Source organism: Dendrobates tinctorius, unplaced genomic scaffold (genome assembly GCF_039654945.1).
Source record: "Dendrobates tinctorius isolate UK_male_01 unplaced genomic scaffold, ASM3965494v1 ptg000121l, whole genome shotgun sequence".
Lineage (NCBI taxonomy): Eukaryota > Metazoa > Chordata > Amphibia > Anura > Dendrobatidae > Dendrobates > Dendrobates tinctorius.
The window spans coordinates 4,835,202-4,856,893 of NW_027361789.1; the positions used below are offsets into that span (position 1 = coordinate 4,835,202).

General features: G+C 36.2%; 1 protein-coding gene and 1 long non-coding RNA gene across 7 annotated transcripts in view; one reads left to right on the top strand and one right to left on the bottom strand.

The window, feature by feature from the left end:
* LOC141046835 (uncharacterized) overlaps nt 1–567 on the top strand; it is a 164,743-nt gene extending 164,176 nt beyond the window's left edge. The window contains exon 4 of the long non-coding RNA XR_012219669.1: nt 436–567. This is a non-coding gene — a long non-coding RNA (uncharacterized lncRNA). The remainder of the gene's footprint in view (nt 1–435) is intronic.
* Nucleotides 1–21,692, bottom strand: part of GABRG3 (gamma-aminobutyric acid type A receptor subunit gamma3) — a 1,013,315-nt gene that overhangs the window by 909,309 nt on the left and 82,314 nt on the right. For all 6 annotated transcript variants that reach the window (XM_073541484.1, XM_073541483.1, XM_073541482.1 and 3 more), the window contains one exon: nt 14,274–14,341. In XM_073541484.1, the coding sequence (XP_073397585.1) occupies nt 14,274–14,341 (68 nt within the window). The remainder of the gene's footprint in view (nt 1–14,273; nt 14,342–21,692) is intronic.

Sequence of the window (21,692 nt, forward strand, 5' to 3'; positions counted from 1 at the left end):
TTGGTCAGAGAAAATGAAATGTACAATTATATTTTTAGTGGTATATTAATGGGTAAAATTGTCACTGAAAGACTTGGAAGGACAGCTAACTCAAGTTTAGTTACCAGTGCCAGGACACTGCTGCCGAGGCAAATACATTCATGGGATGCATTAAAGGAGGTAAAGATTGCGACATAAACATAGATTTGCCTCTATATAAATCACTAGTGCAACCACACTTATAATACTGTGTACAATTTTGGGCTCTAGTGTATAACAAGGATATAGCTGAATTAGAGCGGCTGTAGAGAAAAGTAGAAAAGGTGATTAAGGGAATTGGTGGACTGTAGTTCCAAGGAAGGTTATGAAACCTAGGGTTATTCAGCTAGAAAAATGATGTCTTAGGGGTGATCTTGTAATGATGTAATGTATTTGTAATGATCTTTTTACACCTAGGTCTGCAATGATGATAGAGGGGCATCCCCTATTTCAAGAGAAGATTTCTCCATCATCATTTGGATGCAGCAAGACTATTGAACTCTCTGTCATATGATATTATGATGGCTCATTCACAAAAGAAAAGGACCTGGATGCTTTTGCTGAAAAACAAAATATTTTAAGTTCTAGGTTCTTTTTTCTATGAAACGATGTTGATCAAGGGAACTTGTCCGGTTGTCATATATGGAGTCAGGAAGGAATTGTCCACTTACTGTATATAGGGCAATTAGCATTCATCTGTCTAATTGTTTTTGTTCTATCCTCTGTATCAACATATTAGGCAATAGGTGGAATTCAATGAACGTTTAGATCTTGGAATAATATTAAGTTCCACAATTGGATGTGTTTAAAAAAAGTCCCTGTCCTGAGATAATCTTATAAATGTGCCGCTGCTGTGTAATGTATAATAATTGCGCCTAACCATAAGGAACATGGTCTGAACACAACTCCTGACCAGGGGAGGAAGCAAAAGAGAATATACAGACATTACAGCACAGACTCATAAAGTTACAGTAGCATATAGCCAAATAAAAAAGTAAACTAATTACACTACTGATGAGTTTCACAGTGTTTTTATTGCTTTCCTTTTGGAATCTGAGGCCTAAATCAGAGGGATTCACTGAAATACTAACATTAAAAATCAAAAATTAGAGGACTCAGTGAAAGAAAACATCTACCATAATACTTAGATTTTAATAAATCTCAAATGTTAGTCATCTTGTGAAATATCTGGATGGCTGAATCAGGATTTGAAATTTTTGAAGTGCACTGTATGTAATATGTCAGTTATAAGTTTATATATTATGATACGTTTAAAAAGTTAAGTTTTATGGTAAATCCCTTTTTCAGTAACGCCTAAATCAGACACAAAGACTTGGATTCTGTCTTTACAATACTTACAGTATTGAACAATGTACAAGCAGAATACGCTGCAGAAGAAGTGAAATTTATATAAAGTCTGGCAGTAGGTCAATATCTTGGGCACAGAGATAAGAGCATGAAAAACCTTATCTATTCATTTTGCATTCCTTTCAATCTTTATGCCAGTCCACACTGGTTCTGTGAAATTCCTATGCCTCAGAAACATTACGTACATTGGCATATAACAGGCCGAGGAATCCAAAAGACAATGCAGCCACATGAATGCAACATTAGGGAAGCATAGTAAATTCTTGGAATCCCTAAGGCCAGCAGCAAGTAGTGCCATGAAAAACAAGAACACCTATGTAATAATGCTTGAGTTTTTGAAAAACAGAAAAGCTCAGAAAATCAATTTTTTCATAGTAATTTAGTAAATTACTTGGTTTATTTAGCAACAATTTAAAAAGATCTATAGCAAAGATTTCGCAATGCAGGAATAAACACGTTATTAATCTCTTTAGCTTAGCATAGAGCAAAAAAACAATACCTATTTTAGTTGTGCTAATAACAATTAGAGATCATTTAAAAAAAAAAGTGTAAATCTTCCTATTGAAAATCTGTTTTATAATGAACGACTTTCAAGATGCTTATCTTAAAATGGATGCAAATGGATGCTGGAATTTTACCAAAGTGTCTCATCCTTCCTAAATCCAACGTAGTGAATCACAATTTTCATTGTTGTTGAAGATGTTGCAGGATATGTATTGATTTTTAGATAGCCCTGCCAGAACAATAAGTTGTTGTGAATGCCTGCTGTGAATTGCTCCAGTCTTATTTGGCACCTGCAGCATAGTGACATATTCAAGGTTATATGGAGATTCGATAGTCGAAATCACAACACTCATACCAATTCACAGGCAAAGGCACTCAATATCAAAGATCTATTATTATCATACAGAGTGTTTAATTACAGGCCATGTCAAGTATCTTAGTTTGACGCTTGACAAAAATGTTTGTAAAATGTCAACATTAAAAAGTACATATCACAAGTCAAAAGCTGTCCTTTGCATTTGAGAAACGAGTTGGCAGCTTCAGACTGGTATCAGATATCTGCAAAACTGGTCATAAAGGTCACTAATGCTCCATGGAAGGATCCAATTTTCTAGCAAGAGTTGAGCTCGTACTTCGGGGTTGTGATATCCCAGCATGAATAGCAGAATCTCAAAAGCCTCCCTAAGTGTGAGATGTATGTTTTTGGAATATCATGGTTTTTAACTAACTTTGCACTAAGTGTACATTAAATAATTTTATTACTACATCTTTTACTAAACATTCACTGAACAGTAACTGCTCAAATGAAGTTGCCATTTCCAAAATGCTTGGTAAAGGAGGCGACAGCACTGAGCTACAGAAAAAAGCTAGATCTCGCAATTTCACAATGAGGATGACTACAGAGGGTTGTAGAATTCCATTCTACATGCAAGGATCCCACAATCTAGAATTTGAGATCTGAATTTTGCTACAAAATCATGTCTCTTAGGTGGGCATTAAGGACCCTTGTAACAAATTTTTCTAACAAGTGATGTTTAGAAAAATTAGCAATTTGATGTTGCTTACTGTTTTCTCAAATAAGAAGCGTAGTCCAAAACCGGTGATAAGTGATAATTACTCTAAGTCCATGGGATCTAGAATGTAGCTGCAACACAAGTGGATTCAATTCTGGTGAACACCAAAATAAATTTCATGCTGAAAAAGGCACAAAACAAAATTATTATTGTCAATGACACTTAGCTACATGTATACAAGCTCCTATGCACAGATTGGAGGTTACAGCTTATGATACATAACTAGGGATTACAGGTTTTCACATACAGATTGCCGCTTAGTGTAACTCATGGCAACATTACATTAGAACTCAGGCATGAAGCAGGCACTGGTAGTAATTTGCTCTCTCCTTCTGGTAAACCAAATTTCACAGAGGGTGGATTCTAACCAGAAAAAAAGATAACTGGAATTTGCTTTCAGCCACACAGCCTCAATATGCATTTCCCACATTCAGCTTGCTAATTGAACTAAAGTAGACCAAGATGCTGTCCAAATATGACTTGAATCACTTTGTGCTATCAAATCACCCTGCTACTGTGTTCATGCATCAGCACCTAACTAGAGACTTCTCCCTCCTGCCTTCTCTATGCAGGTACAAACAGTATTTTTTTTCTTGTATTCATCAGCCAACTCCATAATCCCTCTAGCTGTTCTTTCCATCTGCAAGATTGGTGTGTTTTCTCTATACTAGGCTAAAAAATCAATTTGATCATACTTTAAGAAAGCTTGAATTGATGTCTTTGTATTTAAGACTTCTTTACTCATTAATTTGGTTACTAACTTAGGGAGTTTGAAAACTCAAGGTTTTTAATGAGGCTGTGCAAGATTAAAGATGAGCAAATTGATTTGAAGCATACCAAATTTTCTTAAGTTTCTCAAAAAAGTGTATTTGCTATGCAGTGAGAACAGATTCAGTACAATGGTGTACAGCCAACAGTTTGCTAGATTACAAGTGGACAGGAAAACATTGAAAATACAAAAATGTATACTTGCCTAACCCTCATAAGTCCACTTATCAATCTTTGGAATCTTCCAGTGCTCAGCCACCGGAACACACTTCTGGAGTTTCAGTGTACAAATGTGCAAGTGCATCTATATCTTTTATTTTTTAAATGTTATGAAACAGGAATAATAACAATTCTCATTTGCTTGACTATTCTAAATATTGGATTCCTATGTGGAAAATATCCCGTTATACAACAAATTTACTGTGATTAAAGTATTTGGTTTGTTTTCACCTTCTTAAAAAGGATAAACTTATTTGTTAACCACTGCCATACTCATAATCTTAAGCAACAATGGGAATTTAAAAAGAATGGATCTACCTGTGGCAAAACATTTCTGTATCCCTGATCACAGCAACGTGGATATGAAATTACTGGTGTTGAAAGGTAACTTCAATTCTCAGAGAGAGAGACGAGTTTGGGAGTACAAATTTATGATGAACTTTGACACTCTCAGTGCTGGAATGAATGTGTCGCATGGATTTGTCTTTTTACATCAATTAAGGAATTTCCTTTTAAAACCTTGCGGGGCATCACAACACAGAACTAGACCCCAATCAGAGGACCATAAAACATCCAGACTCCTTATCTATGTACTGGTCCAATGTTTATATTTATGTTTCTCCCTCTCCCATATTGATAGTTCTTCTTCACGTCACTTGTCTTATCTATTGCATTTTTTCTAGGCTGTATTGTGCATAAATATGTGACTTCAGATTTTGTATTAGTCTAGCCTGATGAAGAGACCTGAGTAGTCTCGAAAGCTTGCAATGTGTTACCATCTTTTCAGTTAGCCATTAAAAGGTATCAACTACTGAGGACTCTCAATCCTGAATATTTTTCTAAAAATCTGTCTGTCATTCACAACTATGTTTCCAAAACTTGAGAAAAAAATTCATAGTAATGAAGTTACAGCACACAGTTCTCACTGTGATTGCTTTGTTTCCTAATTTACTTCCTACTATGTGCAAACATGCTGTTAACGAATCTGAAAAACTCCTTCAGAGTCATGTAGTTATACCCCAAGGGGAAATCCAACAGGGAATTAATGATCCCCCAAGTTAAATAGAAATATTGAAATTGAAAATCCACAGTTATTCATGGCCATATAATTTTCATTAATGAACCACTTAATATGATGTAAGACTTTGTTTTGTAAGTTAAGTTTTGTAAAAAAGAGTTGCTAGCTATTCCAATATGATTCCTTCTTATAATAACATGAGCAGCTAAGTACCATGTTACATTCACCTCTTCATTACTAGCGGGAAATGCATAAATTAATGAAGCCAGGAAACACAAAGGTGGCATTTATAGATAAGTCAACCGGTTAGCAGAGGCTAATTTGTAGAGGACTGGTTAAGGGGAGAAAAAAGTACTCACCCTCAAGCAAACCTGTCATGCCACAGAAGATCCTCCTTCCTATCTTCTTTCCTCGTGCACCGCATGCAACATTCTCTTCATGCATCTTCACTCTGCCAGGGTTTCTTATGTAATAATGTACATAACAATGTCATGTCTTCGGGTGATGCATGCCAGAAGCATCCATAGCATTAGAACAAGTGAGCAGTGAGCTAAGCATTATTATTTTTATACCCTATGTGTCACGCTGGGTGAAGGAGAAGTAAGGTGCACAACAATGAGGAAAGGGAGGGGGAAGCCCAAACACTAGGGAAGGGGGAGACCCCTAGGCAGATCTAATAATGCCCTGTATGCCCTAAATGTCCTTAAATAAGTTCCACACCTGTCGCCAAGCAGAAATCTAATCCCTACCTGACCCTAGCGATAGGCTCTGGACAGGGAAGGGATGGGGTAAGCACTAGTCAGCCCCCACTACAACTAACAACAGAAAGTGGACAAATGAGTGGATACACTTAGCTTGAGAAGACCACCAAGATATCATGCCAGCAATCCTCCAAGAGGCTCCAAGAAGACACTAGCCAACTGCTAGTACTTCCAACAAGCCAATGGGAAATTGAGCTAACACAATCACCCTGCTGAAGAAACTGAATGTATTTAACCTTTCAGTAAAGGTGTGTTAATTAGCAGCAAAAGGTGGAGGTAACTGCTAGGTCATAGAGGGAGAAGAATATCACTCCATAACAGAGATGCAAAAATCAAACAAGTGCTTGTAGAACTAATTGCAATGATCTTCTAAAGCCGGGTTCACGATGACTGCCTGACACAGATGTGACACTATGCTTAATATGCTCTAGGTCTGTGGAAATCTCAGGCATAATAAGGGACATTCTATTTATATGAAATAACTTTGATACAAATCAAATTTTCTGTCCAAAATCTAGCAAATTTTGGAAGTTTTTTTTCATTGCTAATGGTATTATCTCTATATTACCTCTGTTTCCATATATGTATAATCATTGGTAAGAGTCAAAGGGGTAGCTTTAAGATATTTTCACCAGTTTGCACAAATTCTTTGGCAGAAAAATGGGAAATTTTATTACATATCTGTTTTGAAACTCTCTTCAATTTTACATCATATTTGCCAAGAATACTTAATTTATTATTAAGTTGAAAAAGTCCTGCCACAAAACTTTTAATTGTTGAACATGTGTTAATGTACAGTAATGGCCAAATGTTTTGAGACTAACACAAATTTTGGTTTTCAAGTTTTCTGCTTCAATGTTTTTAATCAGATGTTACTATTGTTATTGAAGTAAAATTAGAAGCATTTAATACATTTTAATCTTTTTTGACAAATCGAGTGTATTGTAAAGGCACAACTTTTATAGTGTTGACTCTTATTTTTTAAGATGTCAGCAATTCACCCTGGTATACTGGATATCAGCTTATATGCCAAATCCTGATGGATGGCAACTAGTGATGAGCAAGTATACTCGTTACTCGGGTTTCCCCAAACATGCTCAGGTGGTCTCAGAGTATTTTGGCGTGCCTGGAGATTTATTTTGTGTCGCTGCAGCTGCATGATTTGCAGCTGTTAGACAGGCTGAATACATGTGGGGGTTGCCTGTTTGTTAGGGAATTCCCTCATGTATTCACGCTGTCTAGCAGCCACAAATCATGCAGCTGAGGTGACAGAAACTAAATCTCTGAGCATGCCAAAATACTCGGAGACCACATGAGCATGTTTGGGGAAACTCAAGTAATGAGTATACTTGCTCATCACTAATGGTAACCCATTTTTGCTTAACTAGTGGTTGGATTTTATAAAATTTATCTGATTTTGTTTTTCCACCTGCTTTTGTTGATTGACAACAGGTACTCAGTGGGATTGAGATCTGTAGTGTTTCCCAGCCAAGGACTCAAATTTCAATGTTTTGCACACTGAGCCACCTAGGTACCACTTTTGCCTGATAACACATTGATCCACCATGCTGGAAAAAGCATTGCTCATCACCAAATTTCCCTTGGATCATTGAGAGAAGTTGTTATTGGAGGATGAAATTTTGTGTACATTACAAGGAAACATCCCAGATTACAATTTAATTGTGAACCTGTGGTCAATCATTGGGTGGACAAATGAAAAGACAGAAATTGTGATCAATTCCAAGCATTGATTAGAAAAGAACCAGTTGCTATCAGCTAAGTTTTAGGCCAGAAACTGATATCCAGTATGCCAAGACAAATTGCAGAAATCTTGAGAAATAAGGGAAAACACTGTAAATATTGAGTCTTTGCATACATTTGGTGTTTGTCAATAAAAGTTTAAAAACTTATGAAATGCTTAGAATTGTACTTCAATTACCTAAGAGACATCTGACTAAAAGATCTAACAACACTGAAGCAGCAAATTTTTTGTCAGTCTCAAAACCTTTGGCTGTGACTGTATATGAGAAAAAACCTAGAACAGGCAGAGATGCTTACCTGTATACAGTAGACAGGCCTCAATACAAATGCACTATCAGGCTGCAGCGGACCCAAGTAAAATGGCAACTGCACAGGTGCAATAATACCTAATGAAACAGCCAGCCTACAATCAGGGATTGGCCATGTGGCACCTATATGGTGCTACTAAGAGGCTGTGAACCATATGCTCTGCATTCCCTGTGTGAACACTGCCACATACGGATTATTTTTTGCACTGGTGTGCCACACGGCCAATCCCTGATTGTAGGCTGGCTGTTTCATTAGGTATTATTGCACCTGTGCAGTTGCCATTTTATTGGGTCCGCTGCAGCCTGATAGTGCATTTGTATTGAGGCCTGTCTATACAAGTAAGCATCTCTGCCTGTTTTTGTCTTTTTTCTCAAATATTGGAGGATTTTTTCCTCTGCTCTGTGGTTTTTCTGTGACTGTATATGTAGTGTACTGTAAGTGCTGTAATATACACCTATTTTATAGCACCACTCTGGTCTTCTTCTGGGTTACCTGACCAAGGTTCAATTTGCCAGATCACACTGGGATCTATTTGTATCCGCAAGTCGCTTTTACAATATAAACCAATGGAGCTTCAAGATTTGTTCCATCATAGCAAATGCTGACACTTAACATTTAAAATAAAATAGCAATCCTTAACTTCATGACGCCAATGACTTTTACTGTTAAATGTCATTTTAATGTTTACGACATCATAGTATCTTATGTTTATACTGAATTTTTATAATCTTTTTCATTTCAATTTGATTTTGTAACCAATCTATTTAGCATTTGGAACTCACATTCATAAAGGATGTTTTAGCGGTTATGGCAAAAAAAACAAATTGATTATGCAAATAGATAGGTGTAATAAATAGACTTTCTCCATCAACTTTACCAATGGATTTAAACTTTACCATGATATATAAACTGAAAACGTACTTCAATATTCATGAGAATTAACCAGGATCTTTATTATCCAATTAACTGAAGAGAAAATGCATTAAAAACAATTTGTCTTCCTGTATGACTCGAACGGTCAGAAAATCATCACATCAACATAACAAGCAGCTAACCAATTTTTAATTTACTATTCATTGATTGTACACTGATTCCAACATTCATCAAGCTACAAATAATTAAATCTCTCACTTACTTAAAAAATAAAGCTCCTCCTCTTCCACAAGTTTCAAGAGAGCAAAATATCTAAAGATATTTCAACACAAGAGAGGGTATAGCAACTCTTGGCTTATCATAGGAGTAATAACATGGAGGTGATGGGAGTCTCCAGCTATTACATGACTGTTATGAAAATGTTATCAACATCTTGCAATCACATCATTTTATGTGTTTAATAGAAGAGTAAATTCATTCACCCCCAGACCGAACCACTTAAATAAAGCTGGTAGTGATTAACAGCAGTATCTAAGTGGTTAAGCAAAAGCTATCAGAGCTGAGCTCCCTACATAAACACTCAGACAACATGCTGTACATGTTTGCCTGATGGAGGTAAGGAGTTAAAAATATCTGACCAAAGCATTCATGGCATACAAATTGGCAACGAAGAGCAAACATCACTCTATGCCAATGTTATTATTTTAGCCTTTGCTAATCCTTGCAAATCTTTACCTAAAGTATAAACAAGTGTAGTAATTTGACTAATGCTCATTATAAAATCAATAATTCCAAAACTACTGTATAAGATATTGGAATTGATGTAAATGTTAAGGACCCAATTCATCATCTGCATTTTTAAGTGACTTTACTTTTTTTGTTTTGTGCCAGTCATTGATGATTTTTGCATAAATTCATCAACATGATTTAGAGGGTATTCTTAAGAGGGTATTTAGAGGTCCTAATTTAGAGGGTATTCTTAAGAGGGTATTCTTAAACCACTGGTGAAGGATACACCCAGCTACATTCAGGACACAACTGACCTTTTGAATAAACTAGCAGCAATAGGTCCTCTACCAGAAGGAACCATCCTGGCCACCATGGATGTGGAATCTTTGTACTCTAATATCCCACACCAGGATGGATTAAATGTCTGCAAATTCTTCATGAAAAACACTTATAAAATTTATCCTCACCCACAATTACTTTGAATTCGACAACAAGATCTATCTACAGCAGACTGGCACAGCTATGGGAAGTAAAATGGCTCCATAATATGCAAATCTTTTCATGGCCAAGCTTGAAAGTGACTTTTTGTTCTCTTGTCCCATCAGGCCTCTGGCCTACTAACATTTCATTGATGATATTTTAATCATCTGGACGGAGTCTGAGCAACAGCTAAAGACGTTCCACGAACAGTTTAATCAATTTCATCCCACCATCTACTTAACACTCAACTACTCCAGCACTGAGATTAACCTTTTGGACACCATCATTAAGCTAAAAAACAATGAAATAGAGACATCCCTATATCAGAAGCCAATCGACCGTCCAACATACCTTAAATGGGACAGTTTCCATCCAAAACACATAAAGAACTCTATTATCTATATCAAGCCTTCAGATGCAATCGTATATGTTCAGGCCCCATGGATAGAGATGAACACCTTGGTCGCCTCAGAAAGATCTTTTTGAATCAGGGTTACCATGCAAGAACAATTGAAAACCAAATTACAAGAGCCACTAGAATGTCAAGGAATCATCTCCTACTTTGCAAAGCTGGAGAAGAGGGTAACCGGGTGCCTCTAGTAGTCACCTACAACCCAAATCTGGAAGTGCTAAGGGGAGCTGCACAGAGATTACAGCCTTTGCTACAAAAAGATGCCCGATTAAAATCCATTTTTCCAGACCCCTCACTACTGTGCTTTAGGCAGCCCCCGAGTCTAAGAAGCATCATTGTCAGAAGCTCCCTGTCCTCTCCAACAGCTGCAGGAACCTTTCCTTGCAACCAGAAAAAATGTAAAACCTGTCCATTTATAATGACCACAAACAAGATAAAGATCCCCAACTCACATCAGAACTACAAGATCCCAGGTACTTTCAGCTGCATCACATCTAATGTGGTGTACTTAATTATTTGTACTAAATGTCCAACTGGGGGTCTGTATGTGGGGGAGACAGGGCAAAAGCTTAGAACAAGGATGAATTCTCATTGTCACACAGTAAGAGAAAAAAGAATGGATCTACCTGTGGCAAAACATTTTGGTATGCCTGATCATAACACCATTGATATGAAGTTACTGGTATTGAAAAGTAACTTCACATCCCAGAGAGAGAGAAGACTGTGGGAGTTCAAGCTCATGATGACCTTTGACACTTTCAATGCTGGAATGAATGTGTCTCATGGATTTATGTCTTTTTACATCAATTCAAGAATTTGCTCCTAAGACCTTGTGGGGGCATCACAACACATTAGGAGACCCCAATCAGAGGACAATAAAACATCCAGACTCCTTATTTATGAACTGGTCCAATATTTATGTTTCTCCCTCTCCCACAATGATAGTTCTGCTTCGCGTCATTTGTCTTTTCTATTGCATTTTTTCTGTGCTGTGTTGTGTATAAATATGTGATTCTTCAGATTTTGTATCAGTCAATGCCTGATGAAGAGACCTGAGTAGTCTCGAAAGCTTGCAATGTGTTACCATCTTTTCAGTTAGCCATTAAAAGGTATCAACCACTGAGGACTCTCAATTCTGAATATTTTTCAGCATGATTTATGAATTTTGTGCTAAATCAAAAATGCTCTTCACTTTTGTGTTTTACCTGTTTAGCACATTTTTAAAGCAAAAAGTAACATGATCCACAAAAACACTGCAAAATTTGCACAAATTTCCAAACGTAAAAATTCCTCTCAAGGCGGGGAGGGACTTTCACAATTGATAAATCAGCTGCAAATTATTTGGTGAGTAAAAAACACCCCACACAAAAACTTATAAAATAGACTTTAAAGAAGGCGCATATTAAAAGAAAAAAAGGCAGTAATGAAAAAGAAAGAAAAAAACACCAAAATCTTGATTAACCCTGCTGTTCTGTTCGAGTCAATATGACCCGAAATGAAATTTTAGACCCTGCAGATTTTTTTATTATGCGGATCTGAAACTTGTGAATAATTTACTTTTCCTAATTTGAATGGTTCTTAGGCTAGTTTCATATGGCCGAGGTGCGGAGGGCTGCGGGCTTCCTTCGTGAAGCTCTGCCCCCGGCCGCACCTCCCCAGTCAGCTCCGCCTCTATTGGCATGCAGACTGCATACCCTATCTTTAGCATTAGGTACGCAGGCCGTGTTGATGAATACGGATGCCTCCGCGTGCGTCTTTGCGGCGACCTGCGCCAAAATGCTTGTTGTAAAGCCATTTTTTGATTACTGTGTCATGATGTAAGCTTCATTTTTCATTTGTTTATAGTCAACCATGTTCACATACAGTTTAATAATGAAATAAGTATTCAAATAAAACACTTAGAGTAGCTAAAATCAAGCTTCTTAATAGTTTGGGTCATATTGACCCGAAACAGTACAAGTGTATAGTAAATGCGAGCAGAACAGCAGGGTTAAAAAAGCTGTAATAGTTAACAATATTTTTGTTGAATTTGATACACTTAGTCATCATTAAACTATTTTTCAACAAGTATTTTACAAGTTTGTAAAGATTTAACATATATGCGTAAAGCCATTTTGACTTATTTCTCAAATCTGCCTTTGCCTTCCATTAAAAACCCATATACACAAAGAAACAACCAAATGTTGTGTATCCACTAGAAACTAAACCTACAAATATGATGTACAACTGAGAATTATAGAAATAACCATGTTTATTGATTTAATTGAATATAGGACAAATTGTAAAATATTTACAAAAATGCAGTCAGGGGGAGAAAAACTAGAACAGATGGAGAGAATATGTGGGGTGATACGGGACATAGATATATAGTATAAGTACCAAATTGTATAAACAAGAGTGCTAAAATTCTATCAAGTATCAATAATACATATAAATTTCACTAGACATCAAAATTACAGTACTATGATATAAAGTGCAATACCAATATATATATATAATTTGTAAATAAGGGTAGTTACTGCCAAAAATATACACCAAGTAGGTGTCCTCACATAAATAGATCAGACTTGTGCATAATAGTTAAAGATCACCAGTGTGACACTAGCCAAGTAAAGTACAACAAAAGTACAAAAGTATATGAAACACAAAGTGCCAGAGTGCAAAAGCGCAAAGTAGGGGAGGATAATGGCAGTATACTAACCAAAGGTATCATTACATTTCCGTATACATACTGTATGCTAGAGAAAAAAATCAGTATATTATAATTATAGCAATACACTTAATTTGGCTCATTATTTTCTGCACTTCATCTTTCACCCTATTGCACTTTATGTTTGAGAGGTGTTGCAATATGCTGCTATCAAGCTTTTGTTTTGCATGGCATGATCTCTATGGCAATCAGTCCTGCATTGGCTATCCGTGCTCTGTCTGTTATGTTTTGTACGTACTCTACTGCCCTCTGTCTCCACTTGGCTATTGGCATCAATATCATTCCTACACATACAGTATCCAGGGCTTTTTTGCTAATGCTTTCCTTTCCCTGACATCTTGATGTCTAGAGGCCAGTCGGTTGACAAGCACAGCTGTGTGCACATATGCTATTGCAAACAGATGACTCCGGACTCTTTCTGGTCAAATTATGCGTTTACTATGTATTTAAGGGACTATAATGAGTATTGTCCAATGCACCCCCAGGAAGCAATAGGGAACGCTTAAAATGCACATTACTTTGCACGACGCACCTTACTATAGGTCAGATTATCATTGCTGTATATTCAGTATTTTTAAGCGTACACTGTCTGTATACAGTATATATATATATAAATATATAATGTCTCTTCAAATTTTAAAGATGATGAAAAAGCGGCCACATTGGTAGAGCGCGGCTGCACACCAGAGCCCTGTGAACCTCCTGCTACCTTTTACATCATGGCTTTGGCACAATACTTGCATGATGTTATATTGTGGTTACTAATTAGAATTCCAGCAAGTAATTAAAAGTTTACAATAATTATTTTACGGACGGAGGGAAAAATGTCAGGCTTTTTGTCATTTAAGGACAATAACAAAAGTATAGTAGTATGTAAAAATGACACCAACAGTTTGGCACATCAACGCTCTTTGGACATTATCTAATAGATCACATAAATTCTTGCATATCATCCATTTAGAATTGACAAAATAACAGATAAAGCACTAGACCATGCCGATTCATTGCCAAGCCTGTGATATCAACCCACTCTTCATATCTAAACAACAACCTTTACCGTCAAGACACAATCTATGACCAGTGTGTCTGCTAATAATGCCAAATAAATCCGCACATATCACAATCGTTTTAGTTTACAGTTAAAATATTATGGCATTAGAAAGCAATTTATAAAATAGACGTTAAGTGTCCAAATTAGAACAATGTAACAATTGAGTTCATCATTCTAAAAAGACATTAATATGTATTTAATTTGTAAGCAATATCTTACCATGTTTATTGAAGACACTGGTCCAATGCTGTTGACATATATGTCCACATCAATAACTGTAGGCTTAACTATGGAAAATAAGACATGCAAATACATTACAAATGTTATAAATGTACAGTGCATTTTGCAATATTTTATCATTTAAAAAGTAGGAAAAATAGTAATTAACAAAAATTGATGTTACTGTAGAAATTAATAATGAATTGACTTTATATTATATTCTTAGCACTTCCTGGTATACTATAGAAATATGATCTTTCCTTGTTTTTTCCTTGTAATATACAGTTGTGGCCAAAAGTATTGACACCTCTGCAATTCTGTCAGATAATACTCAGTTTCTTCCTGAAAATGACTGCAACACACAAATTCTTTGGTATTATTATCTTCATTTAATTTGTCTTAAATGAAAAAACACAAAAAGAATTGTCATAAAGCCAAATTGGATATAATTCCACACCAAACATAAAAAAGAGGGTGGACAAAAGTATTGGCACTGTTCGAAAAATCATGTGATGCTTCTCTAATTTGTGTAATTAACAGCACCTGTAACTTACCTGTGGCACCTAACAGATGTTGGCAATAACTAAATCACATTTGCAGCCAGTTGACATGGATTAAAGTTGACTCAACCTCTGTCCTGTGTCCTTGTGTGCACCACATTGAGCATGGAGAAAAGAAAGAAGACCAAAGAACTGTCTGAGGACTTGAGAAACCAAATTGTGAGGAAGCATGAGCAATCTCAAGGCTACAAGTCCATCTCCAAAGACCTGAATGTTCCTGTGTCTACCGTGCGCAGTGTCATCAAGAAGTTTAAAGCCTAAGGCACTGTGGCTAACCTCCCTAGATGTGGATGGAAAAGAAAAATTGACAAGAGATTTCAATGCAAGATTGTGCGGATGTTGGATAAAGAACCTCGACTAACATCCAAACAAGTTCAAGCTGCCCTGCAGTCCAAGGGTACAACAGTGTCAACCCGTACTATCCGTCGGCATCTGAATGAAAAGGGACTGTATGGTAAGTTAGGAGACCCAGGAAGACCCCACTTCTTAACCCGAAACATAAAAAAGCCCGGTTGGAGTTTGCCAAAACTTACCTGAAAAGCCTAAAACATTTTGGAAGAATGTTCTCTGGTCAGATGAGACAAAAGTAGAGCTTTTTGGGCATAGGCATCAACATAGAGTTTACAGGAGAAAAAAAGAGGCATTCAAAGAATAGAACACGGTCCCTACAGTCAAACATGGTGCAGGTTCCCTGATGTTTTGGGGTTGCTTTGCTGCCTCTGGCACTGGACTGCTTGACTGTGTGCATGGCATTATGAAGTCTGAAGACTACCAACAAATTTTGCAGCATAATGTAGTGAGAAAGTGTGAGAAAGCTGGGTCTCCCTCAGAGGTCATGGGTCTTCCAGCAGGACAATGACCCAAAACACACTTCAAAAAGCACTAGAAAATGGTTTGAGAGAAAGCACACAGACTTCTAAGGTGGCCAGCAATGAGTCCCGACCTGAATCCCATAGAACACCTGTGGAGAGATCTAAAAATGGCAGTTTGGAGAAGGCACCCTTCAAATATCAGTGACCAGGAGCAGTTTGCCAAAGAAGAATGGTCTAAAATTCCAGCAGAGCATTGTAAGAAACTCATTGATGGTTACCGGAAGCGGTTGGTCGCAGTTATTTTGGCTAAAGGTTGTGCAACCAAGTATTAGGCTGATGGTGCCAATACTTTTGTCTGGCCCATTTTTGGAGTTTTGTGTGAAATGATCAATGTTTTGCTTTTTGCTTCATTCTCTTTTGTGTTTTTTCATTTAAGACAAATTAAATGAAGATAATAATACCAAATAATTTGTGTTTGCAATCATTTTCAGGAAGAAACTGAGTATTATCTGACAAAATTGCAGGGGTGTTAATACTTTTGGTCACAACTGTACAATATTTACACTGAGTTTTTTCACAATTGTTAAATAATTAAATTGCAGATGATATCATTAACCCCTTAAAGGGAACTTGTCAGGTGATACATACTGCCCAAACCGTGGACAGCATGCATCAGTTCCTGGCTGTGTGATCACAGTCAAGTACAGTATGTTTTACTCTGAAGGCATTTCAGAGAAAAACATACTTTTAATCACCACTGGAGACCAAGCTGTGCAGGTGACTAATCAAACAGGCAGGTCCCGGGAGGCTTTTCCTTGCCAGCTGACAGTGACTGACAAGCCTCTGCCTATTCGAACACATAGATGTGAAAGCCGGTTGTGTTTTTCACTTGCGCTGCTGATGACACTCAAGGCAGAGGTAAAATCCAAAAAGTTTAATATTACAGGTTTTAAAAGTCATGTATTTTACTGGTCTTTCTCTGATTATTGTCTTGTGGAAGGTGTATATATATCTGTTTCATGTTGCTAGCTTGCAACCATACCAGGTGAGTGGTCCCACATCTCTTATTTATCTGTACTATTGGATAAGACCCTATTGCGCTTCTTGTCTCCTTGTTTTCTCTCCACTATACGAACACATAGGCAGAGGCTTGTTATTAATTGTCAGCGAGTGGGAAGAAGCCATCGGGTACCCAACTGCACTACTAGTCACTTGGGCGGCTTGATCCCCGGTGGTGAATAAAAGTATGATTTTCTCTGAAATGCTGCAGCATTTCTAAGTAAAACATACATGGCTGTGATTGATGTGATACAATCCTGAGTCACCAAGTCACATAATTAGTAAATTGTGTCCACCTATACATAATTTATTCTCAGTAAAACTATAGCTGTCATGTGAAGGCCTCACAAGGGCTCATGGTTACTCTGGAAGAGCTACGGAGATCCACAGGTGGGAGAATCTGTCCACAGCACAACTTATAGTTGTATACCCCACAAATCTGACCTTTATGGAAATGGCAAGAAGAAAGCTATATGTGAAAGAAAGCCATAAGAAGTCCAATTTTTCTGACTATTCTTTGGATCCTGATTTTGTTCTTTTCATTACTTCTTGGCTTTGACTCTGCTTGGTGACAATTACTGCCTCTATTTTGCACTTTGAAATGGCAGTCCTTCTGTAGGTAGCAATCCAATAGACCTCACTCTAAGTGCAGATCATTTTATAGAGGTTAAAGGGTATCAGTGTTTCTCTGGAATCAGCCAGTTCGAGTGGCTTGTACCAAGTCTGTCTAAGGTAGCCTTTCCAAATCTGTGGCCTCAGACACACTTTACAGTCAGGATTTTAAACATGGCAACTGCCAGGGCATGCGGTAGGATGGACTGCGTGAAGAACAAGCCAGATGCACTAAAACTGCCAGGTTGACTGAAATGAATGTTCATTCACAGTCAGCTAAAGAAACATGTTTAGATTTTCCTTTAGTCCGCCACCATTCAGTGTTCTGTCAGGTTGACTGGACAGAGGAATGTGCATTGACAATGCTTGACCATCGTACTCCTGTGGCAAATTCTCTGAAATCTAAGATAGTGTGATATTGATGGTAGCTAGTATCTTGGAGTCCTGACAGAGTGGAGTAGATAAAGCATACCTTTTTGCTATATAAGGGTATTTATAAAAATGTTTAATATTTAAATGTGTGTTATTTATTTTATTCACTTATTATAGTACATATCTTGGAGAACCTCTTTGACTGTTCAGATGTTTCACATGAATTAATGTAATGTAAAATTTAAGAATAAAAATTGTTTTTTTTCCAGTAAAACATTGCTTTAGCTATAACTTTTCATTTTAACAAGGAGTAATAGGAGAAAATGAATCCCCAAAAGTATTATGAAATTTCTCTCAAATGCTGTAATACCTTATGTGTGGTCAAAAATAACAGTTTTGTCACACGGCAGGTCTTAGAAGGAAAAGAGCACCATTTGATTTTGGAGAAAACTGCGAAAGCTATGTAGCATTTGCCAATATAGAATAAACCTCCCTCAAGAGACCCTATCATGAAATCTTTACTCTTCAAATAATTAATTTATGGATGCAGTGACAATTTTTCACACAGAAGTGCTTCAGAAAAATTGGTAATATTGGGACGCAAAAAATACAAATCCCATTTTTTTCTGCAAAAATGTTGTTTTAGACTAAATTTTTTTTCACTAGCGATAATAGAAGAAAAAGGACTACAAAATTTCATTACTATAAAGGATAAATAAGTGCCTATTTTATAGTTCATGTCATTCTTCATGTGGCGAACACAATTATGTTTACGCTTTTTGTTTACTGTTACATAAAACCTGCACTATTAGTTGTGCAACATTGAAATGATTTTTTTGTAGCTTCTTTTTTATATTTTCACAAGTTTTATTTTTATTTTTACATTTTTACATACTTCACATATTTTACTAGAGTCATGCACTACAGAAAGTTATTTTTAATTTTGAAAAATTATAAAAAAAATCTATTTGATTTAAAAAAAGTTTTTGGACAAATTATCACATTTTAGTACTAAATGCTCACTTGGTTGACTTGTTTGTATGTAAAACATATGTTAAAACCCTTAATGAAAATAATTTTTCATAAATTGCTCATGCACCTTGTTTATGAAGCATGTTCATTTTTTGCTGATGTTTCTAATCTGTTACAAACAAGCAAAACTTTGAAAGCATGTGCTACATTTCACAGTTAAGAACAGCTTATGTAAACCATTTTCTAAACAGCAATTTGATATATTGTATATTATTGCTATATGCATTCATTTGACTGTTAGTGAGATGACTAATGCATCACATGTCTCCATTTAGTGTTGTAATTTGACAGTTTTGTAGATACAGTATTCCCTTTTCATGACCGCATGACATCAAGTGGAAAAAACATATGAAAACAATGAGGCATGGAGGTTAAGTATGGCCTATAGACTCATGTGTGAGGCATTATAATGCATTATTGTGAAGGGCCTGTCACACTAAGCGATATCGCTAGCAAAATCGCTATAACATCACTGGTTTTTGTGACGTTAAAGCGATATCGCTAGCGATATCGCTATGTCCGATACTTACCTCCGACCGCTCCCCCGCTGGTTATCGCTGATCGCGCGAGAAAGTCCTGAACCGTTTCTCGTTGTCAGCTTCCTGCTGGGCTTCCTGCTGTGACGATGAGCGATGCGTGGACGTGAGCGGAGGACATCAGGATCGCCTCGTCTGACAGGTAAGAAGCGACCCCCAACCCCTGCGATGTCACTGGTGAGATCTGCCTGTGTGGCAGCTCACTAGCGACCACTTAGCGATGCACCAGCGATCCTGACCGCGTCATATCGCTGGTACATCGCTAAGTGTGACAGTACCTTGAGACATATGATCACATTTGTTGTTTATAGCAATCAGGTTAGAGCTAACCTTGTTTACCCAGTACACAAAGAAGGACTGGACTGTCTGCCTTTTATAGACATATTAAGTTTTATCAAAAGAACATGGACTTTACCAAAGGAAATCTAAGGTCTATGGCCAGTTTAATCCTAGAAAATGACTTTATTTTTTATGACTTAATTTTTGTATAATTTAAAAAAATAATAATTGCTTTTTATATTGTTATTACAATATAAGGCTATCTAAAAATAAATGCTTTGTTACCTGCAAATTCCGCCAATACAGCATGAGCAGCATGACTTTTATTTATTTATTTAAATCAAAATGCAAAAAAAATGAATTAATAGCAGTAGTTGAGTTGTAAATGGAGAGAGATTTAAGCTGTCTTGTAAGTAAAGATAGCAGAAGAGAGGATTTGTAATCTGTACTGCAAATAAAGATAAAGCCACTTTATGCATAAACTAGGTTTTTTATTTGGTGAAAATAGACTAATAGATTATTTCCTCCTGACCAGACATTTGAAACTTGGCTATAACACTTGGCTATAAAATTGTGCATAAAAAATAATTCTTAAAACTGATTCATCGCTGAATAATAAGTGCTGAAACTTTTATGTGAAAAGTCATAAATTGTTTTCAGAAGCAGATTACTAATGAGAGAATGATTAAATGCACTGACAAGTAGTAAATATATACCTTAATATTTTTTGTTTAACATGCAAACAAATCAAAGTCTGGCCAATCAGTATTCATATCAGGTTGCTTTTGATGCAGGTAAATTAATGTACTACCTGTGAAGCATTTATCTCCACAATTGCTATGAGAGTAAAAAAAAATGTGTAATACATTTAAAACAAAATCCACAAAATCTTAATAAAAACAAAATAAATTAAAGCATCTAAATTGTTGACATTTTAATAAAATACTAATCAATCAACTTAAATAAATTAAACTGAATTCAGGTTTTTTTACCATTATTGATTTGACATAATTCATTACTATTATTTGTATTTACAAAAAATTCTCAGATGAATTCCCCTACCTTTCTTTCTTAACCCCTTCACCACCTTGGGTTTTTCCATTTATGAGTTTCCGTTTTTCGCTACCCTTCTTCCCAGAGCCATAACTTTGTTATTTTTCCATCAATATGGCCATGTGAGGGTTTGTTTTTTGAGGAATGAGTTGTCCTTTTGAACAACACCATTGGTTTTGCCATATGGTGTACTGGAAAATGTGAAAATTGGAAAAATATTCAAAGTGCGGTGAAATTGCAAAAAAGTGCAATTCCACAATTGTTTTTTTACCTTGTTCACTAAATGCTAAAAGTGACGAGCCATTATGATTCTCCATGTCACTATGAGTTTGTAGATACTAAAATTGTATAGATTCTTTATTTAAATGGTGAATAATAATCCCAAATTTCTCCCCTCCCAAAAAAGTCGCCATTTTCCCAGACCCATAGGGTCTCCATTTTTCGAGATCTGGGGCTGAGTGAGGGCTTATTTTTTGAATGCCAAGCTTACATTTTTATTGATACCATTTTGTTGTAGATACAATTTGATCGCCCGTTATTGCAATTTAATGCACTGCTGCGACAACTAAAAAAAAAATCGTAATTCTGGCATTTTTACTTTTTTTATTTTTACGCCGTTTACCGTTCGGATTCATTCTTTTTATATACTGATAGATTGGGCAATTCTCAATGTGGCAATACCAAATATGTGTATTTTTAATTTTTTCTATTATTTTATTTTGAATGGAGCAAATGGGGGTGATGTAAACTTATATTTTTTATTTTTCTTATTTTTTAAAACACATAAAAATAGATATTTATGCAAAAAAAGATAAACAATAAAAGTACAAATATTTGAATACTGAATCTGGAAACTGTCACACAAGATAACCCCTTCAGTGAACACGTTAAAAAATATAAAAATAAAACTATGGTTTTTCATCATATCAAACAAAAAGTGGAATAAATTGTTATCAAAAAGTCAAAATAAAACTGGTATCCCCTAAAAATGCCACCTTGTCACACAAAAAACACATGCTGCCATACAGCTCTGTCAGCAAAGAAATAAAATACCATAGTTGTAATGCTCAGAAAATAGTGAAAACAATAATTTATCTATAAAAT